The following is a 27,667-nucleotide window of genomic DNA, read 5'->3' on the forward strand; positions in this document are numbered from 1 at the left end:
CCAAGTGGCTTTTGACTTCTTGGCTGTAAGTTCAACTAAATTCTCTAGATATTTAAAGCAATAATATCAGCCATTTTTCATTTTCTTTGATTCTGTTTCCCTAACCCACTGCCTGAGCCTTCCCTGCCTCCTCTTTCACTGGCTCTGGCTCAGGGCTAGGGCAAAAGCCTCCATCGAGCTACTGCAAGCTCAGCCCAACGCTATCAAAATCGACATGACCCAAGCGGATTTGTCCATTGGCTCTTCCTGAGCCTCTACTTGATACAGGCTCTGACAAATTCCAGAACGGCTCCTCTTCTTAAAAGGGTATACAGCCTTCTTAAGAGGCCAGTGACAGTCCAGAGTTTGATGAGAAAAGTTCAATAGGATTGAAATTTAAAATGTAACAATAGTCTTATGGAACATTCCAAAGACTCAATCCATAGGCAGACAGGGGAGAAAGACATTAAAATAATGTTGGGAGAAAGAAAAAAGGCTGGTAACACTTTATGGAGTGGGCATCGTATATCCCGGGGACCTTTAAAAAGGCCACTCCAGTTAGAAGGAAAGAATTGAAATGGGAACTGTAACCCATAGCATCCTTTAGAATTTGTTCTATAGCTACTTGTTAAATTGTAATTTAAAAATTATACCTTTTTATATATATGTTAGATTTCACAATAAGGAAATAACCAAAATGATGATACTATAACTCATAATAATTTGAAAATTTCCTATATATATATACTTGTTAAATCATACTTTGAAAGATTTTTATACATATGTTATAATTCATAATAAGGAAATAACTGAAACTGTGGAATTATAACCTATAATATTCTTTGAAATTTGTTCTCTTCTTGTTAAATGGCACTTGGAAAGTTATCACTTCCATGTATATATGTTATATTCTATAATAAAAAATATGATTAAAAAATAAAAATAAAAAGGCCACTTCAAAGTCTGTCTGGTTTAGGTCTGAGGAGGTGGTAAGATAACTTGGTGGAACAAAATAAACATGAGTTTTGGAGAGAGAAATATAACAATGGGCTGGAATTTTACCCCAGCTGTGGCAACCTAAGCACGATTCTCCATACTCCAGTTTCCTCAGCTAAAGAATCCTGAGCACAATATCCATCCCAGGGTTTGTCATGAGCATTCACTGAGGTAATGTGTAAAAAGCATCCAGAACAAATGCTGGGCCCAAGTAGGTGCACAGCAATTGTAAGTTTCCATCCTTTTGGGGAGATAATAAAATAGAATACGTGAGGCTTCTCTACAAGAAAAGGACCAGCAGGGAATTAATACCAACTATAGCTAAAAGGAAAAAAGACATGAAATGTGAACATTTAGAATGGGGTCATGAAAAAGCTCTAAAATAGAGCAACATGCTGACAGGTCAGTCTCAGAAAAGATGCCTTCTGATGTCCAGGGCCCCTGGACGGCTAGAGGAACAAAGCAGAAACTCACATCAAGAATCTCCTTGTTGGCTTTTGGAGACGTCGCCTCCCGTAATTCCTTGATAGCCACAGGAATTTTAACCTTCTCTCCTTCTGGGATCCAGAGGCCCTGTGACAGAGCAAGACAGAGAACATTAACTGGCAGTCTCCATTCTATTCAGTATGCTGAGAGCCAGATGGATTTTGTTAGTGACACAATCCTAAAGGGTGAGGCATGTTGAAGCCACATCTGCCCTCCAAGGCCAATGGCACCTGGAACCAGGACATCTTAGCAGCTGTACTGCTATCAGGCTCCAACAGTCACAGTAGTTACTTAGACAAAAACCCCAAGTTGTTGCAGTTTTAAAATCAGTGTGGGTCATTCGGTCCAGAATTCTAAGGCGCTGGATCTAGACTTACTTGATTAAATCAGACTTTATACAAAGAGGGATAAGAAAAAAAAATTAAGAGAAACCTATTTTGACCTGGGCTTTATTCTGACATTATAAAGGAGTGAGAGGGAAGCTTCCTTTAGTCCTCATGTGTTACTTTCACTAGCCTGTGACACACTTCCCTGTAAAAGATCAACGTCATCTTCCATAAAAATGGTTTTGGTTTGTGGTCTTGTAGGACCACTTATTTGTCACTGTGATTATAAAAGATTTCCTTTCAGCAACTTGGGAAAAAATTTGGAATTTCCCAAACTCTTGGTGACACAGAGAGTACCAGATGATGACAAATAAACACCCCCAGGACTTGTCTGGTTCAGCCACACATAATGTGAGGGGCATGGGGAACCTGAGATCCCCACCGCCTCTGGATGGAGTGTCCCCAGTGAACTTACCTTGTACACGGTGCCAAATGCTCCTGAGCCAAGCACTTTGATCTTTTTAAATTCTGTTTCCTTTAAGATCCTCAAGAGAGCTTGGTTGGGAGCTTCTCCGCTGGGCGTAAGAGGCTCAACAAGCTGTTGAAACATGAAGGAGAAGATGCACTGATGCCCTCTCAGTGCTGACAAAGGAGGTGGATCGTGGATATTACATAGGTTCAGAGCTAAACAGCTGGAGACCAAAAGTGTGTGCTCATGGCTTAGCACAGAGAACTCATCAGACTCATTCATAAGACTAACGATCTTTAGTCTAATGGGACACAGTAGAAACATGGTTTCTATGACTACAGGCAATTTTTTAAAAAGCAGAACAGCTACATTTCAACAAAAGGAATTTCTATTTCTGTTTCCGTGACAAATGGCTGGAATGAAAAATTTTGGTGAGGAAAATTTTTATTTGGTGGTCATTTTGGTGACCTGTTTGGCCACGTATTGCAAAAGCACCACTATGATTATAAGCAGCTATGGGTCTGTCTTCCCAGTGACCCTGGCTTCCACAGTGCTAGACAGGGAAATGCCAGCTAACAACTTATTCAAGGGATGCTCAGAGCCAAGGGCAATTCCAATTACAAATGGGCAGCTAGAAGAGGAAGAGCCATTTGTGTAGACAATGGCAAATTCCAAAGACACTCAACCACAATGTCTTCACAGGAGCTCAACAAGTATCTATTCACAGCCTTTCTCCTAAGCATAGATACTATATACTCAACAGGCTTAGCTCTACATAGCTTTATAATCGTTTGGTATGATCTACCCTAGAAATATTAGCACTTCATTGGATAGATGTACCCAAATATAACCAATCACTTATAATTGGACGTGCAAAGATTCTTTCTAGCTTTTCATCGAAACAACTAATGCATAATAATATGGTTACATATTTAAAATGCAAAACCTCAAATTGCAAGTCTTCATAAGGTTGCCCTTTATTCCCATGCTGGAGCACTGCGGGTTCCTGAAGGCGGCTGCCCCACCCAGGGAGGCCACCGGGACTTCGTGCCCACTCACCTCTCTTTCCTGCAGCAGTCTGCGTAATGTGCGCTTCCGGACAATGTGGCGCCTTCGCATGCAGAGGCCAATCCCAAGGGCCACCACCACCACCAAGAGGAGGCCGCCCACAATTCCAGTGGCAATGGATGGGATCTTGGGCCTGGAGAGACAAGGGAGGGTGAGGCTTGCTGATTGATTTCATTGCATTGGCTTTTTTAAGTATTTCATTCATTGACATCATCTAAAATTATCCCAGAAAGTGTGGTATTGCACAGCTTCTAAAGGGAGAAGAGAAAGCAGACCAAGAGTTTCTAGGAGAGTGGTTCTTAGCAATCTTGAGCATGACTACGTCTTTCCCTCTACTTTTTTGCATTTTTAAAACTGAGGCATCATCTGAACCTGTGCATATAATAGTAATCATTTTTTAAATCTCTTGCTTAAGAAAGTACATGATTCAAAAAGTAACTCGGACTTCAAGAATGCTTTTTATATACATTTGTATTTTGTCCTTCCCAAGAGCATTTCCATTCATTCGAAGAACTATATTCCAAATACATGAGATCTATTTTGTCCACAGGCCAGGCTGAGTGTAGAGACCCTTTCAATAATGTTCAGACTCCTCCAGGGGTCCTTGCCTCTCCAGTTGGGACCTATGGCCATGTGAATGAGCTTGGATGTGGTTATAAAATGATGGGATTTAGACACGAAGAATATCACTGCCATAGATTGGTGATACCATCATACAGTTCTCCTCCTATGGAGATCATGTTTAATTTCAGAGACAGCAAAAAACAAAACAAAACAAAACTTTGGTTCTCAAACTCAACTCACCAGGGAAAGGACCATCTGAATTCATAGATGATGAGTTTGCAACATTTATAAAGTTATTATTTTCAACTATCAATCACATTTGAGCTGCTGGCAAACTGACTCACATTTTCTAGTAAAAATGATAATGAATAATGAAGATTGAGTTGCTAGCAAATTGATCCATATTTTCAGGTGGAAATGATAATGAGTATCAAAGATTAATTAGCAGTAACATTTGCACATCAGAAAATGTGCCAATGTCCTTACAAAGTTCTCTTGGTGGGTCATATGTAATTCATGAAAATGATAGTCTACAGTACTTTCTTGTTAGGGAGTACAAAAGTCATCTCCCATGTTATCCCCAATGAAAGTATTTTGAAATAATGAGCATTTACTACTTTGAAGGGAAAAGTGGAAGATATCAGCACAAATTTGTTGCAGAATATGTGTTCCATTGGGAGCCATAGTATGTGTAAAAATAAGGAAATGAGTGTTAGATAAGAACAAAGAATCAAAAAGGGTAAGTATAACAAAGAATGGTCATTGACTATTGTCAAGGTGTCTGTGTGATGGAAAACCTCATTACTAGGATAGTGACTGCGTGTGAAGATATGAAAAACCGTGCTGAGTGCCCCTGTAAGCTCAGTAAACAGGCAGGGGTGAAAGGAGATGTATAGATATTGCAGAAAAAATGCCTAATTTCTCTTTAATATTTCAAATGATAGCAGGAGAGACTAGTTATCATGGTTAATTCTAGAATAGAAGAGTGCTGAAATTGAGGAAGGGTTGTTGAGGGAAGGGATTTGTAGAAATGCCAGAAATGGCAGAGGCATCTGGAAATTTGGGTCATATTTAAGGATGTCAGGAACAACCAATAGGTGTCTTGTGTACAATTTCCTGATCCATAGCCAAATTGTTAATTGATAATGCCACTCAATTAATGCCAATCAATTAATGCCAATCAAGCAATGATTGCCAATTGATCAGAGTTGAAATGCTGAAGGAAGTTCATGTGCCTTTGCTGGGCAATGTGCTTGGAAAAGGAAGTAAGGAGAAGGAATTAGAAAGCCCATTCAAACACAGGTTTGTGATAGGGCCAATTGGGTGAGTGGGGAAAAAGAAAATAACGGAAGAGAAGCTAGGAGAAGAAAAGGATCTAGCAAAACTAGTGGAACCCAAGAAGTCAGAGGGTTTACGGATAAAGAGAAGGAGCTGGGCACTGAGTGCCAGCTCTCTATATAGGGCATGTCCAGGGCCTCACATCCTGCTTTCCTTCAACTATAGCAGACCCAATAAAGTAGTGTTGGGAGGAGAGTGGAACCAGAGAAACAGACTCTGCTAGGGATCTTAAGTTGGGCCTATGCTGGCCCAGAGAAGTTAGAACTTGACCAAGTTAGAGGATAATTAGAGATACTGTAAAGTTTAGCTTTGCACATAACGTTTTTATTAAAGCCGTAACACTTACCCATTTGTTGCACAGCCTTGAAGACCAGGCCCAGCACAACTGTAGGAATTGAAAGAAAAATATATATTTGCTTATTCTACTTCTTTAGTGGTTTTTTTTTCTTAGAAATTTTTTATTAAATCAGAAGTCAATGTATCTTAAATTCCCTTCAAGTCATCAAAATCACAATGTGTCTCGATGTTGGGGTAGTGATGAGTCATTTATTTATTATTAACTTATTCATTTGGTCATTCATTCAGCGCACGTTTTTGAGGGTCTACTCTGGGCCAGGACTGTTCTGGCATTGAACAAAGCAGACAAAGTTTGTGGCTTTCACTATTAAAATGTCTTAATGTATTTCTCTGACATAGCTATGGTTGTCTCACAGCTGGCTCTAGAATTTCAATGTCGAGAGGGAACGGGAGGGAGCCAAGAAAATAGATTGTCTTCTGGGACTATACTGATTAAGGAGTAGGTGGGCAGTGGAGACACTGCATGTTTACAATGAAGACTGCTTTGAAGAGTCATCCGGTAGCGAGAGACAGGAGAAGACCGTGGTCATAAGACAATAACTAGGACACTAATTAGGATGAGAGGGAAGGAACAAGCACTGATGACTTAAGGAGCTGCCAATGGGAATGGAAGAAAGGAAGGGGATATGTGACACCACGTGAATCTGCAACCCACCTGAAGGAGTAGCAGAAAGGACTAAAGATGTGGAAAAGATGAGTGAAGCGGTGAGTTTGGGTGGCAGGGAAATGAAGATGATTAAAGACACAGAGAGCCAGGAGCAGGAGCTGGCTCATCTACTACCAATAACCTCAAATGATTTTTATGTGAAGGATAGGCACCATTTGTCTTAAATGTTCTTCCTGCAGCAGCTGTGTACCCACCACCAACCAATACTTTGATTACTAGATGATGGTTAAAAAGGCAAAGTAAGTTGGCATTGGAGTAAAGCAGCATTTGTCAATGCAACCATCAATTAGGAAAATATAAACTATTCTAGTTACATGGAAAGGGTTTATATTTCATAGCTTGGAGATAGATGGATAAGACATTCCAAATATGTGGATGAGATTAGGGGGATTCTTGTTTGATACTGTCATCCAGTCCTAAGCATTTTCTCTCTCTATTCCCTGGGTCTCATAAAAAGGAGTTCATCTCCACATCCTACTTTTCTGGGTTTTGGGATCTGAGCTCTCCCTGTTTCCGTATGGGTACATAATGCTGTCTTGCCCCCTGGTGTGTTAGGGCTTTTATCCATGCATCAGACACTCATACTTCTTCAGGCAGTGGAGAAGACTGGGTAGCCTTGTTATGTGACAATCTAACATATCCTGGAAAAACCAAAGTAGTCAGAGATAAAAAAAAATTCACAAATGAATGGACAACAGATAAACTTAGACCCTGCTGTGCCAGTTTGTATATATTATGTCCCCCAAAAAAGCCATATTCTTTAATGCAGTCTTGTAGGGGCAGATGTGTTAGTGCTGATTAGGCTGGAACCTTTGGATTAGGTTGTTTCCATGGAGATGTGACCCACCCAACTGTGATAGCTATGATTTAGATAATTTCCATGGAAGTGTGGCCCCGCCCATTTGGCATGGGCCTTGATTAGTTCACTGGAGCCCTAAAAAAGCTCACACAGAAGGAGCTCACTGCAAGAGCAACAGAGAGTGACATTTTGAAGAAGAGCAGCTAAGAGCGGACAAAACTCCAAGAGCAACATTTTGGAGAACACCATTTTGAAACACAACCTGGGAGCCAGCGGACACCAGCCACGTGCCTTCTGAGCTAAAGAGGCTTTCTGGATGCCATTGGCCATTCTTCTGTGAAGGTACCCTATGGCTGACGCCTTAGCTTGGACACTTTTATGGCCTTAAGACTGTAACTTTGTAACCAAATAAACCCACTTTATAAAAGCCAATCCATTTCTGGTATTTTGCATTCTGGCAGCGTTAACAAACCAGAACACCTACTGAGAAAATCTCTCTTCACTGGTGTTTTCTCCCATAATGTCTGGGTCTGGTTGTCTCTCTCTGATTGTTGCATGTAATACAGTGCAAACACAATGCAAAGAGAGGGCAAACTGAAACTGCAAATTGTGGACAAGATGCAAGATTTTATGCAGCCTCTGACAATGCTGATGGAAAACTGCAGGGGATGGCTAGCTAGCAAGGAGCTATTGACGAGTAAGAGCTTCCGAGGAAAATTCAGCTTTCATTTGAAGGGGCGACTGACAAGAAGAATGAGATGGCAGGTGTTGCAAGGGAGGATGATTTGAATATCAAAAGATTACGACACCCTTGTATAATTCTGCAGAAATGACTGGGACAGTAAGTTGAATATGAAGTAAAAGAGGCCATATAGTGCTATCATTTAATTTTATCATTAATTAATTTTGTCATTCATTAATTTTGCCATTTAATTTTTGACATTTAAATTATTCTCAGCCCCCATTTGACTTATTCTATTTTGTGAAGAATTAGAACATGATTATATATATGTTTGTGTAATTATATTTAATGATAGTAACTAAATTTTGTTACTTATAATAAAACATTATTTACTTTATCAGGATAAAAATCCTAAAGAAATTTTCTCCTCATCATTCATTTATTATGAAAATATGGTCACATTTTAAAATGAATTTGCTTTACGAGTTCTTATCCATCACTCTTGGAATCAGGTAGGCTGCTATGTTACATCTGGGTTCTGACACTTCCGGTTCATGAATTTTGGTGATTACTGAACCTCTTTAAATAAAAACTTCTTTAATTAAAAAAAGGGAGGAAGTAATACATCCTCTCTGTGCCGGTTTGAATGTATTGTGTCCCCCAAATGCCATTATCTTTGTGGTCTTTCTTCTTGGTGCTGGTTAGATTTGCTTGGAATGTGCCCCACCCAGCTGTGGGTGGTGACTTTGGTGGGATACTCCCATGGAGGCGTGACCCCACCCATTCAGGGTGGGCCTTGATCAGTGGAGCCATATAAAACATGCTGACTCAAAGAGACTGGACGCAGTGCAGCTGTGAGTGATGTTATTTGAAGAGGAGCAAGCTTGCTAGAGAGGAATGTCCTGGGAGAAGTCATTTTGAAACCAGAACTTTGGAGCAGACGCCAGCCATGTGCCTTCCCAGCTAACAGAGGTTTTCCGGACGCTATTTGCCATCCTCCAGTGAAGGTACCCGATTATTGATGTGTTACCTTGGACACTTTATGGCCTTAAGACTGTAACTGTATAGCCAAATAAACCCCCTTTTTATAAAAGCCAATCCATCTCTGGTGTTTTGCATTCTGCAGCATTAGCAAACTAAAACACTCTCCAAGAAATCATTGAGAAGATGTATTTGATCATGCTATGCTCATCATAAATATACAAAAAAAGAGCTGTTTTCCTATTTTCCCTTATACTCATAAATTTCTCCACATTTTACAAATTGACACTTTCTATCATGTAACTCCTAAACAATTAATGACTTTGGGAAAAAGATACAAATAGCTAATAACAAGATTATAAAGCTATATGTTCTTCCCCCAATAAAAAAGCTTAGAATCAGGAAGTAATTAAATATATGAATGGTAAAATATTCAAGAAATTCTGTATGTCAAATGCCAAAGTATCAGGTTGTTATTTGAAACAGAGAGAGAAAGACAGAAATTATAAGAAGGAAACACAATTTTGGTCGGATATTAGATTGGGAAGTACAATTGCCATGGGAGACTGAAGCCAGACCATGAAGATTTTTTTTTACCTGGAAAACAATAGTAAGAAATTGGAACAAATGACCATTCACATTTTTAATTTAAATCTTGAGTAAATTCCCTCTTTCTATGTTTTGCAAACTGTCTCTTAAATGGAGGTAAATTTATTGAAGATTCCAACTGCTCAAAGACTTTCTGGACCCCTTCTCGTCCCGAGAACATATGCTAACAAAAACACAGACATATACACACCTACATTTATTTCCAAAACATAGAAAAATGGGGAGAGATACAGCCTTTATTATATGCAGCTAATGTAATTCTGCTATACAGAATCTGCTCTAAAATAATTTATGAAAGAAATAAAGTGAAAACTAGCAAATCATAGTTTATATTATCTAGACTGCAAATTGGTCAATATAACCAACATGTTGATATATATCCAAAGATAAAAAAATATGAAAAAAATCTCAAATTGCTACCAAAAAAGCATTTGGTAACATTTAAAATCCATTCTGGATTTTAAAAAAAAGTGAAAAACTAGGAATAGATGACTAGTTCCTTAAAAGGACAGTAAGTATCTCCAATTATAGCAAATGTTGTTCTTGATGAATCATTACAGGCATTCCCAAGAGCATGAGATGTAAAACTTTTATGTCTACTATCACTGTGTTTGATATTGTTCTGGAAAGTCTGACTCCTGTAATAAGATCTGAAATTTTTGGAAAAGAGATGATATGATTGTCTTCCTGGAAAATTCAGTATCATGAACTAAAACACTGCTTAATTTCAAAGGAAGTTCAGTAAACTGTATCAATACAAGATAAATATGCCTCCCCTCCCCATCCCCAATCAACCCCATCCCCAATCAACAACTGTCTTACATATTAGCCATAATGAAGTAGAAGAAAGGACAAAAGAGATGAAAACCAAGATCCAATTCACAATAGCAAAAATAAATACAAAATATGTAGGCAAGGCATAAAGGAAGAAAACTACAAAACTTTTACAGTTCAGTAGAAAAGATAACTTCAATATATGGAGAAATATATCATCTCCTGAATGGGAATATGGAAGATTATAAAGATGTCAACCCTACTCAAATTAATTTATTGGTTTTTGTTTTGAGGTGGAAGGGTGTACATGATAATATATTACAAGATTATTTGGAGAAAGTCAATGGTTTAGAAGAAAATCAGGGAGAGGAGCAAACCATCTGCACAGCATAGAGGAAATGCCCAGACTTACTAAAGTTAGCTGTGATTTACTTTTTAAAAGAACATTTTTTAGAATAATTTCAAACTCACAGGACAGATGCAAAAATAATACAAACCAACACAAAAAAAGTCAACATACTTCTACACTCCCAGGCACCCAGAACCACCAATTTTAATGTTTTATCACCTATCTATCTATCTTTCTGTCTGTCTGTCTGTCTGTCTGTCTGTCTGTCTATCTATCTATCTATCTATCTATCTATCATTCTCTGAACACTTGCGAGCAGTTTGTACACATCATACTCCTTGAACATATAAAATCCTGTGAAGGATTTTCACTTATATAAAAACCTTAATTGCATTTATCAAGTTCAAGAAATTTACATTAATATAAAGTTTACATTCCATATTCCCATTTTTTTCTTATGTCCTTTTGAGCTTCTTCCCTCCATCCTTAAAGCCTATCCAGTATCATGTATGGTATTTAATTGTCATTATCTCTTTAGTTTCTCTCTCTTTTTTAAAAAAATTGTGGAAACACATATACAACATAAATCCCAGCCCTTCCCAAGCATACCATTCAATGGCATTAATCATATTCATAATGTTGCAGTACCCTCTTTACCATCTGATACCTTTCTCTTCAACCCAAATGGAAACCCTACACTTGTTTTGCCTTAAATCCCCATGGCCCCTGCCCCTACCCCTGGTAACCTGTACTCTACTTTCTGTCTTCATGAGTTTGCATATTCTCTGATGTTTTCTTTGTGATTACCATGTGGCTTAAATTAAACATCCTAAATCTATAACAATCTTGTTTGCTTTTATAGTAACCTAACAACTTCAATAGCATATACAGCTATGTTTCTACACCCATTTGTCTCCCCACCTCCATGTAGTTCTTGTCACAAATTATATATTCATACAGTATGAGTCCCAAGCCATTGATTCCTCATTGCATTTTATACATTTGCTTTTAGATCCTGTAGAAAGTAAAAAGTAGAGTTACAAATCAAAAATACAAATAGTAGTACTGGTATTTATATTTATCCTTATCACTATCTTTACCAGAGATATTTATTTCTTCATGTGGCTTCAATCTGCTGTCTATTTTCCTTTCCTTTCAACCTGCAGAATTCTCTTTAGCATCTCTTGTAGGGCTGGCCTGCTGGTGATAAATTCCCTCAGCTTCTGTTTATCTGGGAATGTCTTAATCATGCCCTCATTTTTGAAAGACAGTTTTGCCAGATATAGAATTCTTGGTTGGCAATTTTTTGCTTTCAGGACTTTAAAATGTCATCCCACTACCACCTTCATGGTTAGGATGAGAAATTGGCACTCAATTTTATTGAGGCTCTCTTGAATGTGACAAGTTGCTTCTCTCTTACTAATTTTCAGAATTCTCTAACCCTGGTATTTGACCGTTTGATTATAATATGCCACGGGGTAGTTCCATTTGGGTTTATCCTGTTTAGGGGTCTCTGAGTATCTTGGATGTGTACATTTGTCTTTTGTTAAATTTGGGAAGTTTTCAACCATTATTTCCTTGAACAATCTCTCTGCTCCTATCTCTATTTTCTTTCTGAGTCTCCCACAATGAGTATATTAGTAAGCTTGTTGGTGTCCTACAGGTTTCTCAGGCTTTGCTCACTTTTCTTCATTTTCTCCTCTTTCTGCTCCTGAAACTGGATATTTCAATTGTCTTATTTCAAGTCCACTGATTCTTCTTCTTCTTTTTTTGGACAGTGTCTTTATTTACTTATTTATTTTTGATTTTTTTTAACTTTATCAAAAAATTAAAAAAACAATACAAAAACATTTCAAACAAAACCAAAACAAAGAAATAAGAAAAAACAAATAAAAAACCAAAAATAACTACATTGCGTCCAACATGTTCCTATCCTACCCCAAGAAAATAAACAGACTATAACCCAACAAAGGAATAAAAAAAACAAATAACCTAAAATAACTACAATTCTCTGAACTTGTTCCTGCCATACCCCACAGAAATTAACAAACCATAGTTGTTCCTGAGCATTCCCAGAACATTAAGTTTACCCTCCATAACTTATCTGTTCTTATTAGATTATCGTTCCCCTTTCACTATCTACAGTCTGTTATTAGGTCCCCTACATTCTACAATATAAACCATTTATTTTACATTTTTCACAGTGTTCACATTAGTGGTAACATATAATGTTTCTCATTTTGTGCCTGGCTTATTTGACTCAGCATTATGTCTTCAAGGTACATCCATGTTGTCATATGTTTCATGACATAGTTCCTTTTTACTGCCGCATAGTATTCCATTGTGTGTATATACCACATTTTGTTGATCCACTCACTGTTGAAGGACATCTGGGTTGTTTTCATCTCTTGGCAATTGTGAATAATACTTCTATGAACACTGGCGTGCAGCTATCTGCTCATGTCACTGCTTTCACATCTTCCGGTATATACCAAGAGGTGCAACTGCTGGATCAAAGGCTAACTCTATATCTAGTTTTCTAAGGAACCACCAGATTGTCTTCCAGAGTGGCTATACCATTATATAGTTCCACCAACAATGAATAAGAGTTTCAATTTTGCCACATCCTTGCTAGCATTTGTAGTTTCCTGTTTGTTTAATGGCAGCCAATCTAATTGGTGTGAGATGATAACTCATTGTGGTCTTAATTTGCACCTCCCTAATAGCTAGTGAAGCTGAACATTTTTTCATGTGTTTTTCTGGCCATTTGTATTTCCTCTACAAAGAACTGTCTTTTCATATCTTTTGCCCATTTTATAACTGGGCTGTCTGTACTATTGTCATTGAGTTGTACAATTTCTTTATATATGCAAGATATCAGTCTTTTGTCAGATACATGGCTTCCAAATATTTTTTTCCCATTGAGTTGGCTGCCTCTTCACCTTTTTGACAAATTCCTTTGAGGTACAGAAGCTTTTAACTTTGAGGAATTCCCATATATCTATTTTTTCTTTTGTCTTTTGTGCTTTGGGTGTAAGGTCTAGGAAGAGACCTCCTAATACAAGGTCTTGAAGATGTTTCCCTACACTATCTTCCAGGAGTTTTATGGTACTGTCTCTTATATTGAGGTCTTTAATCCATTTTGACTTAATTTTTGTATAGGGTGTGAGGTAGGGATCTTCTTTCATTCTTTTGGATATGGATATCCAGCTCTCCCAGCCCATTTGTTGAACAGACTGTTATGTCTCAGTTCAATGGTTTTATCAAAGATCAGTTGACCATAGATCTGGGGGTCTATCTCTGAATTCTCACTTCAATTCCACTGATCTGTATGTCTATCTTTGTGCCAGTACCATGCTGTTTTGGCTACTGTGACTTTATAATAAGCTTCAAAGTCAGGGAGTGTAAGTTCTCCCACTTCTTTTTTTCTTTTTTAGAATGTTTTTAGCAATTTAAGGCATCTTCCCCTTCCAAATAAATCTGATAACTAGCTGTTCTAGTTTGCTAATGCTGCCAGAATGCAAAACACCTGAAACGGATTGGCTTTTATCAAAGGGGGTTTATTTGGTTACAAAGTTACAGTCTTAAGGCCATAAAGTGTCCATCAACAAAGGGTGCCTTCACTGGACGATGGCTAATGGTGTCCGGAAAATCTCTGTTAGCTGGGAAGGCACCTGGCTGGTGTCTGCTCTAAAGTTCTGTTTCAAAATGGCTTTATCCCAGGACATTCCTCTCTAGGCTGCAGTTCCTCAAAAATGTCACTCTTAGTTGCTCTTGGGGTGCTTGTCCTCTGTTAGCTTCTCCAGAGCAAGAGTCTGCTTTCAGTGGCCATCTTCAAACTGCCATTCATCTGCAGCTACTCTCTCAGCTTCTGTGCATTCTTCAAAGTGTCCCTCTTGGCTGTAGCAAGCTCGCTCTTTCTGTCTGAGCTTATATAGGGCTCCAGTAAACTATTCAAGGCCCATGCTGAATGGGTGGGGCTCATTTCCATGGAAACAACCTAATCCAAACATTCCAACTTAACCCCCACTAATATGTCTGCCCACACAAGATTGCATCAAAGAACATAGCTTTTTCTGAGGGACATAAGATAGACAAACTAGTACACTAGCTTTTCCAAGTCTGCGAAGTAGGTTGTTGGAACTTTGATTGGAATTGCATTGAATCTGTAGATGAGTTTGGGTAGAATTGACATCTTAATGACACTTAGCCTTCCTATCCATGAACAAGGAATATTTTTCCATCTTTTTAGGTCCCCTTCTGTTTCTTTTAGTAAAGTTATATAGTTTTCTATATATAGGTCTTTTACATCCTTGGTTAAGTTTATTCATAGGTATTTGATTTTTTAGTTGCTATTGAGAACGGTATTTTTTTCTTGAGTGTCTCTTCAGTTAGGTCATTTCTAGTGTATAGGAACATTACTGACTTATGTGCATTAATCTTGTATCCTGCTATTTTGCTAAATTTGTTTATTAGCTCAAGTAGTTGTGTCACCGATTTCTCAGGGTTTTCCAGATATAAGAATATATCATCTGAAAGTCTACTGATACTTTACTCTGCCAGTTCCAATCTGCTGTTTAACTCTTCTAGGGAATTTTTAGCTTTTCTTAGTGTGGTCTCCAGCTCCATTTGACTCCTTTTCACAATTTCTATCTCTCTATTGATATTCTTTTTGTGCTCATTTATTTAGTTCCTTGTCCATGTTTCCTTTAGCTCTTTGAACATATTTAAGGCCATTTTAAAAAGTTGCTGTTAGGAACATTCCAAGTTCAAGCCTCCTCATCTGATAGTTTCTAATGCTTTAATCTTCTCCTTTGCCAGGCCATCACTTTCTTTTCTTTGTATGTTTGTAATCTTTTGTTGAAACCTGGACATTCTGATATTTTCATATGTTATCACTGTAATTTAAACACCGAGGCATTTACTTTTTAAGCTTTTACCCAACTAGTGTTAGGACAGAGCCTTTTTTGAATGCTAGGAGCTAACAATGCAAAGCAAAGCAAAACAAGACAAAAAGGGGGAAAAAAAAAAAAAGAAAAAGAAGAGGAAAAGAAAAACACCTTTCCCAGTCTTCGCATATTGACTTGTGTGAGTGCTCTCCTTTAGAGTTTATCCATACAACCAGTTTACAGAATAGTTTCAGGCCAAAGCAAAGCATAGTGTCCTCCTTGGTCCTTTTTGTCTTGTCTTGGGCATGCATGTTTGGTCTGAAGACTTCCCACTTACACGAAATAGAATGTCCTCCTTCCTAGGAAACAGTCTCCTTGCAGTCCAGTCACTGCACTCTATGTCCTACAGCCAGCAATTCCTTGCCCCAGGCAGCTTTTCCCACAGTGTTCTGTAGGTAGGAGAGCTCGGTGAGCTGTCTCCTACATGCAGGGCCAATTCTGGGAAGGTGAGTCCCTCAGGCCAGCACCAGACAGATTGTGCCAGGTATTTATGCTCCCACCATATGCATGAGGGTTACTCTGTTCCCTCCAGGACTGGGGCCAGGGATCCATACGGGGTTTGTGGACCAGCTCCAGGCCAAACCGATGAGGAGTGGGAAAGGGGCCAGCCAGGGCACCAGGATATCCTATTGCTTATATTTTTTTTTAAATGCATTGGTATTGAGATATAGTCACATCCTATTGCTTTTCACTGTCCTTTTTCTTGATTTGGCATTTGCCCTGTTGTAATCCTTTAACTGTTTTCAGGAGCTTTAAGAAAGATGTTTCCACCAGTTCTTGTCAGTTTCTCAAAGCTTCTTTGGGAGGACAGAGACCTGAAGCTTCTCCCTCCACCACCTTGATTGGGGCAGGTGCCTGTGTTTGTACTTTTTAGTCACTGAGGATTGAAACCTCTGGACCACAAGAGTCGTAGACAAATGGAGCCCTTCCATTTATTCCAAGGCAGCTGAAACCCAGGAGGGCGAAGTGGCAGAGGTGGACAGGAGAGCAGTCAGTCCCAAGCCCAGGCCACCTGTCTCTATGCCCTGGTGGTTCCACAGAAAAGCAATAAAAAATTTTTCCTTCCGTGAACAATAAGAGTGACCATTTTAGCCCAAGGGCTGCACTTCTTTCTGCTCATAAATCAAATCAGATATTGCTTGTGAGTGGTTACGTTTTACCAAAAAGTTTGACGATGAGATTGACCCTTTGTCACAGCCCTAATGATGGTGTTTTACTAGGTTACTAGGTTCATGTCTATCAGTTCTATCATTACTTCTCTTCTGGTGAACTTTGCATGTACTTGGAAAATTGTTCAGGACTCATCATTTCTGGGAGTCTAATTGGAAGGTTTTGCATCCCTTAAGAATAGTAACTATAATCATCGTCACAATCATACTCATCACCACCTTCCACCAACACCATCATCACCAGCATCATCGCTATCATTTACTGAGTGTTGACCAGTTTCCAGGCACTACTGAGTCCCTCACACATATTAACTCCTGATCATTATTACCCCAATTTACAGATGAAGAAGTGAGGCAGACTCAACTTGGCAGGTGAAATCACTGCCCTCCCCACAAAGTGGGATCTGACACCCAGGGGAGTGAATCTCCCTGGCAATGTGGAATATGACTCCCAGGGAGGAATCTAGACCCGGCAGCGTGGGATGGAGAACATCTTCTTGACCAAAAGGGGGATGTGAAAGGAAATGAAATAAGCTTCAGTGGCAGAGAGATTCCAAAAGGAGCCGAGAGGTCACTCTGGTGGGCACTCTTACGCACAATATAGACAACCCTTTTCAGGGTCTAATGAATTGGAATAACTAGCAGTAAATACCTGAAACTATCAAACTACAACCCAGAACCCATGAATCTTGAAGACAATTGTGTAACAATGTAGCTTATGAGGGGTGACAATGGGACTGGGAAAGCTGTATGGACCACACTCCCCTTTGTCCAGTGTATGGATGAATGAGTAGAAAAATGGGGACAAAAAAAAAAAAAAAAAAGAAAATGGCACCCAGTGTCTTTTTTACTTTTTTACTTTAATTGTTTTTTCACTTTAATTTTTATTCTTATTATTTTTGTGTGTGTGGTAATGAAAACATTCAAAAATTAATTCTGGTGATGAACACACAACTATATAATAGTACTGTGAACAACTGACTGTATGCTTTGTATGACTGCATAGTATGTGAATATATCTCAATAAAAATGAATTAAAAAAAAAAAGTGAGGCAGAGAGAGGTTAAGATACTTGCCCAAGGCCACACAAGTAAGAGAGGGGTCCAGATGAAGAAAGGAACCATCCCCAATAAGACTGAGGATTTTGAGAGATACACGGTAACATGAAATAGTATACATGGTTACTAAGGAAATATCCAGGTGGATTGCCAAAGTTATCATTACAATAAATAAGAGATATACCATTAGAATGTCATTTTGATTCACTTAGTAATAGCTCAGCAATCAACTAGCTAAAAGAAATTTGTCTTTAAAAAAAAAAAGCTAGGAAATATTACCTTTTGTTAATTGTACAACAGAAACAAAATCAATTGCCATACGAATCCTGATATTCTGGAGATACACGTAAAGACTTTTGGAGAAAGGCAGTGGTGGCAGCTGGCAGGGCCTACATTCTCCAGTGACCACTTTCTCTTTCTGGGTTGGGCAAGCTGCCATTGCAGAACCGAGCACTGGCATGACAACCATCACAAGAGGCAGAGGGGACTCCCCAGCACCATCAGCTGCCCACGAACAAGTCACTGCAGCTGCCGTGCATAAAACACCTTAAGCAACTGACTCAAATACAAACCCCTGCAATTTATTGCCTGGAAATTTGAGACATTTGCAATTTGTGAATTTGCAAGATAGGAAACATCTCACCTCAAACTTCTGTATTTTCTTTTCTAGGCACAGAGCCCGCACTCACCCGTAGGTACAGTTTGGATGGCACAGGTGGCACACGTGATTGGCATCCGCGTACTTCCAGACCAGGGTGTTATTTTCACCCATGATACCAGCCGGGCAGGTGTTGACGCAGTGAGGGCCGTCAATGTAGTGGGCACACTTTATGCAGTTGTCAGGACCCTGTAGCAAGGTGTAGAAACAGATTTATGTACCCCTATTTCCATTTCAAAACAGAAGTACCGTTTTCTTAAAATACATGCTTATTGGGGAAACAGAAGATACGGACATTCTGAGAGCAGAAAACAACAAATTCTGTGTTTGCAGCTCAGTGCAAAATATTCCTGACTTTAAATTCATATAATATCTAAAATCGTAAAAGAAATCATACTGTACACTTCATTGCATTTTACTTAATACACTGTGGTTCTTTCCGTGTCAAAACAATCTTGATTGACCTACATGGTCTTTATGTCCTTCTTGGTCAGATGCTTTCTTATATACTTGAAGGTCAAGGGAAGCCCAATGTACTGAGACAAATTTAAGAAAACCAACATCTACATTTCTCCAGGGAGAAGAGGGTGGCGAAAGTGAGTGTAGTGGTGGTTACACAACTAACTATGTAATATGCTAAATTTGGTTCTGTTTGTAAAACTTACAAAAATGAAAGAGCTGGGGCTGCTTGGGCTGCGTCCCTCACACTTCATAAGGGTAGGTACTGAAATAAAACTTTTTTGGAAGGATTTTCCACTGGCTGGGTTTTCTAATGTCTCAGTTTTGTCCACTCAGTGCTGAGTGTACCCAAAGTCCAAACAACTAGATGACTCAGTCAATATCATCAATTATCTTATTTTGATGATGAAAACCTAACTAAACAACATGTAAACCTAAAATCCAATGGTTTACTTTGTAACCAGCCCTGCTGGCAGTCTGTACCTCAAACCACAGTCTCGTCACCTTCTGTCCTATTTAGAGAGAATGTTGAGAAACAGTTTCATTTAGTTGCTCAAATCCAAACAGAGCTCCTTATATAAATGTGGAGAATTAGCGTTAGGATATTTGGTTAATTAGTTAGGTTTCGTTAATTAATTAGTTTGGCTAATTAGTTAGGTTTAATTAATTAGGGAGCCCTGAATTCTCTTATCACTCTTTAAATGATTATTATTGAATGGTTTGTGATGATGGTATTGTGAATGTAATTAACATACTGAATTGTATATTTGAAAGTGGTTAAATGGGAGTCTGTTACCAAAATAAAACCAAAAAAAAAAAAAAAAAAGAAAAACCATCATAGGAGTGCACAACAGTGAACTCTAATGGAAACCACGGACCCTATTTAATGGTATAATTATGATAATACTGTTTCATCAATTATAACAAAAGTACCACACTATTTTAAGTAGGGAAAGCTGCATGAGTGAGGGGAGGGGTACGGGAACTCAGTACTTTCCACACGATATTTCTGTAAACCTACAACTTCTCTCTAGAAAAAAAAAAAGACTGAACAAGCAGATACGAAACTGCAGATTTTGAAAACATTTGCTAAGAGTTTCTTTCAAAGTTCTCCAAATAACTATAAACTCATGTTAAATAAGAATTTGATAATGTTGAATTAACTGCTAAAGCCACAGTGACAGAGTACGGAAATAGTGAAACGACTTGCCAGTATACCAAGTCCTCTGACTTCCTTTTTTTCCCTTTCCTCATCTTTCTTATTTTTCTTTCCTTTCTTCTTTTTTAATCAAAGAAATTGTGGGTTTACCAAACAATCAAGCAGAAAATACAGAGCTCCCTCTACCCCTTCACTCACCCAGTTTTCCCTATTAGTATCACCTTGCGTTATTGTGGTACTTTTGTTACAACTGATGAAAGAATATTATTATAATTGAACTACTATTAACTACAGTCCATGGTTTACGTTCCTATCACTGCGTGAGGAGAAACCCAGAGGGGAGATAAACGCCCACTGCAGGCTGGCATGTCTTGGGGTAAGAGCACAGGCCTCCTGAAGCTGATTTGGGGACGTCTGCCAGGAAGGGGCAGGCTCCTCCCAGGGTGGGCTGTGCGATGGCTTCACCGCAAGCGGCTCTAAGACCTCACCGCCCCGCATCGAGCTGCGGGTAGGGAAGGCGGTTTCCCTGAGGCGTGTGAGCGAGTGACCGCGAATGTGCTCCTTACACGTCCTGTGCAGGTTATGTTCATGACCTGGGGCAGGCACTCGGGATGGCACTGTAGGCACTCGGAATTCTCCACGAACTCCCGGGGCTCCCTGCGGGAAGGAAGAGAGGACAGGGATCAGTGCCATGGCTGGAGATCCCGCTTCCAGGCGCGGGGCGGCGGGGACGGTCTTGGTGGATCTGTTTGAAACTCCAGGTAACGCAAACCACAGCTCTCCTGTTCAAAATAATTTTAGGTATCGGTCAAATATTTTGGACTCTAGGTTTATACTTTAATGTGATAAACTGATTCTATTAATTGAATCTTGGGCCATCCTCCCCTTAAATAAATGCATAAACTTCATTTATTATCAAAATACCTTTCCTACAATTTTCTATGGGCATAGTTTTTTTTTAATTTTTATTTTGAAATAATTTCAAACATATAGGACAGTTGCAAATACAATACAAACCCCATACAGAGAACTCCAACATGCCCCCACCCCCAGCTATCTGTATCTACCAATTTTACATTTTGCTACCTTTGCAGTACCTTTCCTTCTCCTTCCTTCGTTCCTTCCTTCCTTCCTTCCTTCCTTCCTCTCTCCCTCCCTCTTGCCCTCCCCCCTCTCTTTCTTTCAACTATATCTATTACCTTTCTATCAGTTATCTATCAACCCATTTATCATCTTCTGAACATTTGAGAGCAGGTGGCATATATCATACTCCTTGAACTTCCATGTACATTTCCTAAGAACAAGGATATTAACTTATATGTCATTAACTTAACTGCAGTTAATTCAAAAAAATTAACATGGATATAAAGCTTAAATTCTATATTCCAAATTTTCCTTTTGCCCCCTATAGGCATAGTTTTTACATATAAGCAGGAAGTCAACAAATGAAAAAATAAAATGTCCTACAGGATCCCCTTCCCCTAAAGACCAAAGCCATGAATCTTTCAATTCAACAGGAAAGAAATGGTAATCAGAATAAGGGATAGGAAAAGGGAGGAGAGATATGAAAACTTGCTCAAATAGTTATTACTGAAAATAGTAAATATGAAACACAGGTGTGAAAACAATGTTGTTGGTAATATTTTCAACATTCTTCAAAGGTGTACAGATCAATGTTAAGCAAGAAGCCGATGTTTGACTGAAAAGACAAAATAGTTGGGAAAGCTGTTAGGAAGAGAGAAATGTGCCTGGTAATTAACTACAGGTCTTTGTTCCAAGTGGTGAACAAGGAGTGTTTAGACACCCAAAATGTGTACCACACGGTCTCTCTTTCAGGCCAAAGGAATCATTTAAATCAGATAGGATACCTGGATTTTTTTTTTCTTAAGGTTGCCGTCTCACTAAGGGAGCAGGTAGGTGCTGCTGGAGATCACGACACTGTTGTCTACACTAACAGGAAATTCACCAGGGTACCCCCACCGGGGCTACTTTAATTACTTTGTCTCTGTAAAGAGACGGACACTGAAAACATGAGAGTAATGACTATTTGTAGCAGTAAGGATTGCACCAATATTTCTTCCTGGAAGTTGAAATGGCAACATCAGTTATACAAATGTCCCTGTTAGGTTATTAATGATCACATCAGCTAAAGGATTCTTCCAGAATCAAACTGGTCTTCTCCTGCTCTTGAAAAATTCTGGACCCAAGTTGTGGTACAAGCCCTGATCATGCAACAGGAAGGAAAGTTAACTACAGTCATCTTTAATATTCCTTCTGGAGCATCTCACACAATTTCTCTTTTTCCTTAAATTAAAAAAAAAAAATTGCCTCTGCCTCTATCCTTCAAATTTAACTTTCATATTAATTTATTTATAGTCATTATTTGTGGTCATTCAAAGCCTTTCATAGACATCAAGTTATCATATTCTTGACAAGAATACATTTTATTGATTGCAAAAAAACTCAACAAACATTTATCTGATCACTTGTCTCTTTGCCCATCATAATATTTAAGGTTATCACTATTCAGTGTTTCTTGAACATAAAACATCAGGAAACATTATCAGCATTAAAATATTTTGGAACATCAGGCATAGTATACTGCAAAGAAAACACCAAATAGCCATGGTCTTGGCCATATGAACCATTTAGGATGGTTCTCCTTGGTCAGAAACTCTGTGCAGCTTCCAAAAGTATAAAATACTTTCAAAAAAAGAAGTCTAGAAATTATTGAATTTGAAATACACAAAGCATAATTTGTTAAAGGATGCAGATGCTCTCTGCTAAGAGTAGAATAAAAGGAAATGAGTTTACTGTGCAACTGAAAGGATTTTGGTTGAAACTCAAGTGCATTGTCTGATGTTGAATGTTAAGATGGATAAGAGAAAAGTCAGGGAATCTCTTGGACTGACCATAGAAAAAAGAAGCATTCTTTGTAGTTTAACTGGGATACTTAATGTAGCATCTTGCTATTAGCCTGATCATTGTATAATGACCAAACACACATGGTGATAACGGTGTCTCTGCCCAGCCCTATAAAAAAAGAATTCATTTCCAAGTCTCATGATCAGCGGCATTCACTTCACTGGAGGATTTCTCAAGCAACTTAATTTGGGTTTACATGGAATAATTTATTTTACAGAAAGATATCCCCAAATCTATATAATGTTTACCATTGACAAAACTGATGGTGCCTGTGACAATGAAAATGATGCTAATAATGGCATCTAACATTTTTTAGCATCCCTGTGAATTGACTCATTTATTGTCATGACCAATATATCTGGTATGATCCAAATTTTTCAATGAGAAAACTGAGGGTTAGAGTTATGTATGCAAAAATATTGTTAAAGATTTGTGTTCACACTGTGCAAAAAGTTGTGGGGAAATTGAAACCATTATGCATTGTTGGTAGGAATGTAAAATGGTGCAGCCTCTGGAGAAGTCATTCCTCAAAAAGTTGAACATGGAATATCATATGATCCTGCAATCCCACTTCTAGGTATACACCCCCAAAATCTGGAAGCAAGGACTCAAATAGGTATTTGTACCCCAACATTCATAGCAGCATTATTCATAATAGCTAAAAGGCAGAGGCAACCCAAGTATCCATCAGATTGATGAATGAATAAGCAAAATGTGGAACATGTACACAATGGAATATTATGTAGCCATAAAAAGGAATGAAATTCTGATTCATGCTATAACATGGCTGAACCGTGAAGACATCATATTGAGTGAAATACATCAGACACATAAGGGCAAACATTGTATGATTTTACCTATAAGAAGCGCCAAGAATAGGCAAATTTATAAAGACTGATAGTAGATTGCACGTTACCTACTGGAGTGGGGGAGGAGTTATTGCTTAAATGGGTGCAGAATCTGTTTGAGGTAATGAAACCTTTGGGTGATGGATGGTGGTAAGAGTAGCACAATATTGTGACCGTAATTAGTACCACTGATTTCTACACTTTAAAGTCATTAAACTAGAAGAACGCTCCAAGAGATGCCTTGGTGATGGCACAGATCCTGAAAGATAAGGGAATTATAGAGTATGAATCAAGGGTTATAAATCAAATGTTGGAATCTGCTTTCTGATATGTGACTATAATTCTGGATGATGCAAAAATTTATTCAAGCCAAGCTAAGAAACCTAATGTTGACGTGGATGATGTGAGACTGGCAATCCAGTGTTGTGCTGGCCAATCTTTTCTCTCTCCTCCCCTAAGACATTTTTTACTGGATATTGCAGGGCAGAAAAATCAAATCCCTTTACCAGTGATTCAGCCATACGCAGGACCCAGATGGCCACCTGACAGATACTGCTTAACAGCTCCAAACTACAGACTGATATCCTTGATTAAAAAGGGACCTAACCAAGGAAGACGAGTTCCACGGTTAAGTGTTGGTGCTGTTAGTAGCAGAACTACAGCTCCAACTATAGCGGCCCCACAAATAGTATCTGTCCCAAATAAAGTTGCAACTCTAGTGTCAGTGACAAGCCAAAGATTTACAGTGCAGACTCCACCTAATCAGTCCAGAGCTGCCAAACCAGTTCCTGCAGCCAGTGCAGTTCAAAATGTTCTAATTAATCCTGCAATGATTGGGCCCCCAAATATTCTTATTACCACCAACATGGTTTCATCACAGAATATTGCCAATAATCAAATCCACTGAAGAGAAAACATGAAGAAGATGATGACAATGATAGTATGTAAGGAATGTAGTCTATCCTAGATGCATTTCAAAAGTTTAGTTGGTTTTGAGCCCGGTATACTGAACTTGAACATTCTAGATATTCTCAAGTTGTATCTTAGAAACTTAAATGTAGCTGTGGTATTTTTCACTTCAGTTAAAACTGTTAGATTTCATTAGTAAAAGTAGAAATGTTAGGCTTTAAATACAAAAAGTTAAATAATTTCCTTCTTAAGATTTTCATTAATGCCAAGGCCTACCATGGCAAATCCTATTTTTGGAAGCAGTTTTCTGCCGTGTATCATTGACAGCAGCACTTAAATTTCAGTTACTACAGTAGGGTCAGATAGCATAATTTTTAATCTACATTTAAATACTACTTTCTTTGTAAGTTAAATAGTCACCTTTTTGTCACTAAATTCTTTGACCATGTCTCTCAATTTAGAAAACTTTTCTGAGATTGATTTAGAGGAATTCTAAATCCATTTTGAATGTATTTGTTTTTTGGTCTTTTCTAACTTCCCACTTCCTCTCAATACCCTTTCTAGATCCCATTCGTTTTCTGTACTCCCTACAGGCTTAAATTTCTCCTCATTCCTCTTAAATTAAAAAAGCCCAAACTGGAAATTTTGAAGTATCATTCCTGAATAGTACAGTTGAGTATCATTTTCATATTTTTAAAACACCCTTTACATGCCTGATGTTGGTTCACTTAAATTAAATATTATATTTGCTGTTTTCCTCTATTTACAAGAGCAGTTTGGTTTTCCCCTTGTCTTTCATGCCTGTTGATTTTACTCTGCTTTTGACATGTAGTCAGCTACATTCAGTTTCAGTCTTTTATTCCAAGTTGGTAACTATACCCATTCCTGAGTTCTACATTTAACATAGAAGATGCGATAGCTTATTAAAATCTGCCTTGATAAGTATATTTACACTAGACCGAGGCAAAACCACTGTAGAGCAACAGCTTTCATCCTTTATAGCACATGCGCTGTGCTTTGATCACTACTGCTTGAGCCATCCCTATTGGTATAATTCATATCCTTTTTCCTAGCTTGTTGCTGGGGATGTCACACATAAGATGGGCTCAAACCTCAAAGTAGATTGTTATGGTTCTCTTTCCTTGATAAGACCAAGAAGGAAAACAAATTTGCGTGATACGACTTGCAGTTAGGTGAACCCTGCCTAGGTTTCCCAGTATGGCTATGTTGCTAAACACTTTTCCCTATTTCCCATTTACACATATCGAAAAATTTTATTGGGAAAGATTGCAAAATGTTCGCAAATATAACCAGACCTGTTCTGTGTTTTTTGAGTTTAAGTAAATTTAACTTCAGAATACTTTTGCAGAATTTTCTAAAATAAATTGTTCATATAATTTAGAATTTATAGCCAAGGATCCCGAAAGCTTAAAAACATCAAGTTTCATCTTAGGATGGTGCTTGATAAGTCTGAGAGAAATCATTCTGTAATGGGGTAGAAATGTCCATCACAGTTTGAGTGTTTTTGGATATTAGGGAAAAGAGGTATAAAACTTACTAAAAATAAACCTGATCAGCATCATAGATGAGAAATGTTGATTATATAGCACATGATATCATAACTTGAATGTTCTCAGGGAGCCAGCATGTCCAAAGGACAAGGCTTTATTCACGGCTCCATCATTTACTGTGTGACCTTATTTCACCTCTGAGCCTTGTTCTCCTCTCCAGTAACAGGAAAATAACACCTACTCTGCTTACCTCACAGGGGTGTTGTGAGGGTTTAATTGGTATACGTGAACGTTCTTTTAAAATTGTAATATGCTATACAACTGTAAGGATTTACTATTGTATTTGTTCCAAGGTTATTAATAAAAATCTGAACATAAAATTTAAAAAGTGATTAAAAAGGAAATTTTTGTTGCATATAAGTTACTTCAATAAGAAGTTTTAAAAAAAATTCAAGCAGTTTGGGTAGAACGAATCTTCTTTGCAAGGAAGGAACGACCACTGGTTTCTTACTGGGAAGGATAACTCAGCATGCTGTGAGTGTGGGATTCTCTCCAAAGTCTGCTATGGAGGCTGTGTGTGTTGGGCAATGACGTACTATGTGTGACCTTGTAATGGGGAGCTTTTGGAAGACCTAGTCCCAAGAGTAGGAGACAGTGGGGAGGGGATCTGAAGGAGTTTTTATAGAGTATTCCAAAGTGGGTAGGTAAGACTTACAGGTTATGCTCAGAAGGTTTTTATCCAGTTGAAGATTAGTTTATAACTTATGTTTAACAGATTGAAACTGGGAGGAAGGCAATACATCTGGAAAGTCTGAACTGTTGGGGTGGAGGGTAGAATACATGTGCATGTGCATATATATGTGTGATATGGATTTTTTTTTACATAGGGGAAATAAGTGTATGTACTGGAATCCTGGAAAGTAAACAACAAAGAAGACCAATTCCAAGTTTAAACAAAAGGCATGGTGAAATCACCTGGTATAGCAAAGCTAGACAATAATGCTTGAAAATGTTCGCTAACTTGGCAAAGGTAACGTGTCCTGATCTCGGGATAAGATGCTCAGTAAATTCCTTTGAAATTTTTATCCCAATTTTGGAATTAGGATACTCCAGATAAAAAAAGCTATACCTTGAAAAACTTCAGAGCGTATCTGCCCATCTTGCTGTATACTCACCAGCACGTAGTATTAATAATTTTAAAGGTCAATTTGATAGTGGGCTGGGGTTTTAAGGAGCATGGTGAATCCAGGCAGGATGGAAGCAGGTGGAATCATCATAAGAGAACTACACTGAGGCAATGAACTTCTTGGGGAAGGACAATATGGCTTGTATATCTCCTTCTTTGCATTTGGATTTTTCCTTGCTTATCTTCTGTTTGTTGTCTACAAAAGACTGCAGATTGGGTACCCCCTTAAAGCATTCAAAGCAATTTCTAACAAATTTCTAAGCAATTTTCTGAAAGACTTCTAACATGTGCAGAAATGCTTTCCAGGATCCCAGGAAGGAGTGAGCTGTATAGATAATGTCTTTGAGTACAAGGCTGCCAAATGAGGCAGGGCCTGGGACCAACACATGGGC

At 38.4% G+C, this 27,667-nt stretch overlaps 1 protein-coding gene and 1 pseudogene across 4 annotated transcripts in view; one reads left to right on the forward strand and one right to left on the reverse strand.

Annotated features, from left to right (window-relative positions):
- EGFR (epidermal growth factor receptor) overlaps window positions 1-27,667 on the reverse strand; it is a 234,815-nt gene that overhangs the window by 30,722 nt on the left and 176,426 nt on the right. For all 4 annotated transcript variants that reach the window (XM_037837162.1, XM_037837161.1, XM_037837163.1 and 1 more), the window contains exons 14-19: window positions 20,463-20,553; window positions 18,310-18,467; window positions 5,573-5,611; window positions 3,316-3,457; window positions 2,263-2,385; window positions 1,450-1,548 (exon numbers count right to left, since the gene is read on the reverse strand). In XM_037837162.1, the coding sequence (XP_037693090.1) occupies window positions 1,450-1,548; window positions 2,263-2,385; window positions 3,316-3,457; window positions 5,573-5,611; window positions 18,310-18,467; window positions 20,463-20,553 (652 nt within the window). The remainder of the gene's footprint in view (window positions 1-1,449; window positions 1,549-2,262; window positions 2,386-3,315; window positions 3,458-5,572; window positions 5,612-18,309; window positions 18,468-20,462; window positions 20,554-27,667) is intronic.
- On the forward strand, window positions 20,588-24,617 carry LOC119534798 (annotated as a pseudogene).

Source organism: Choloepus didactylus, chromosome 5 (assembly GCF_015220235.1).
Source record: "Choloepus didactylus isolate mChoDid1 chromosome 5, mChoDid1.pri, whole genome shotgun sequence".
NCBI classification, from domain to species: Eukaryota; Metazoa; Chordata; class Mammalia; order Pilosa; family Megalonychidae; genus Choloepus; species Choloepus didactylus.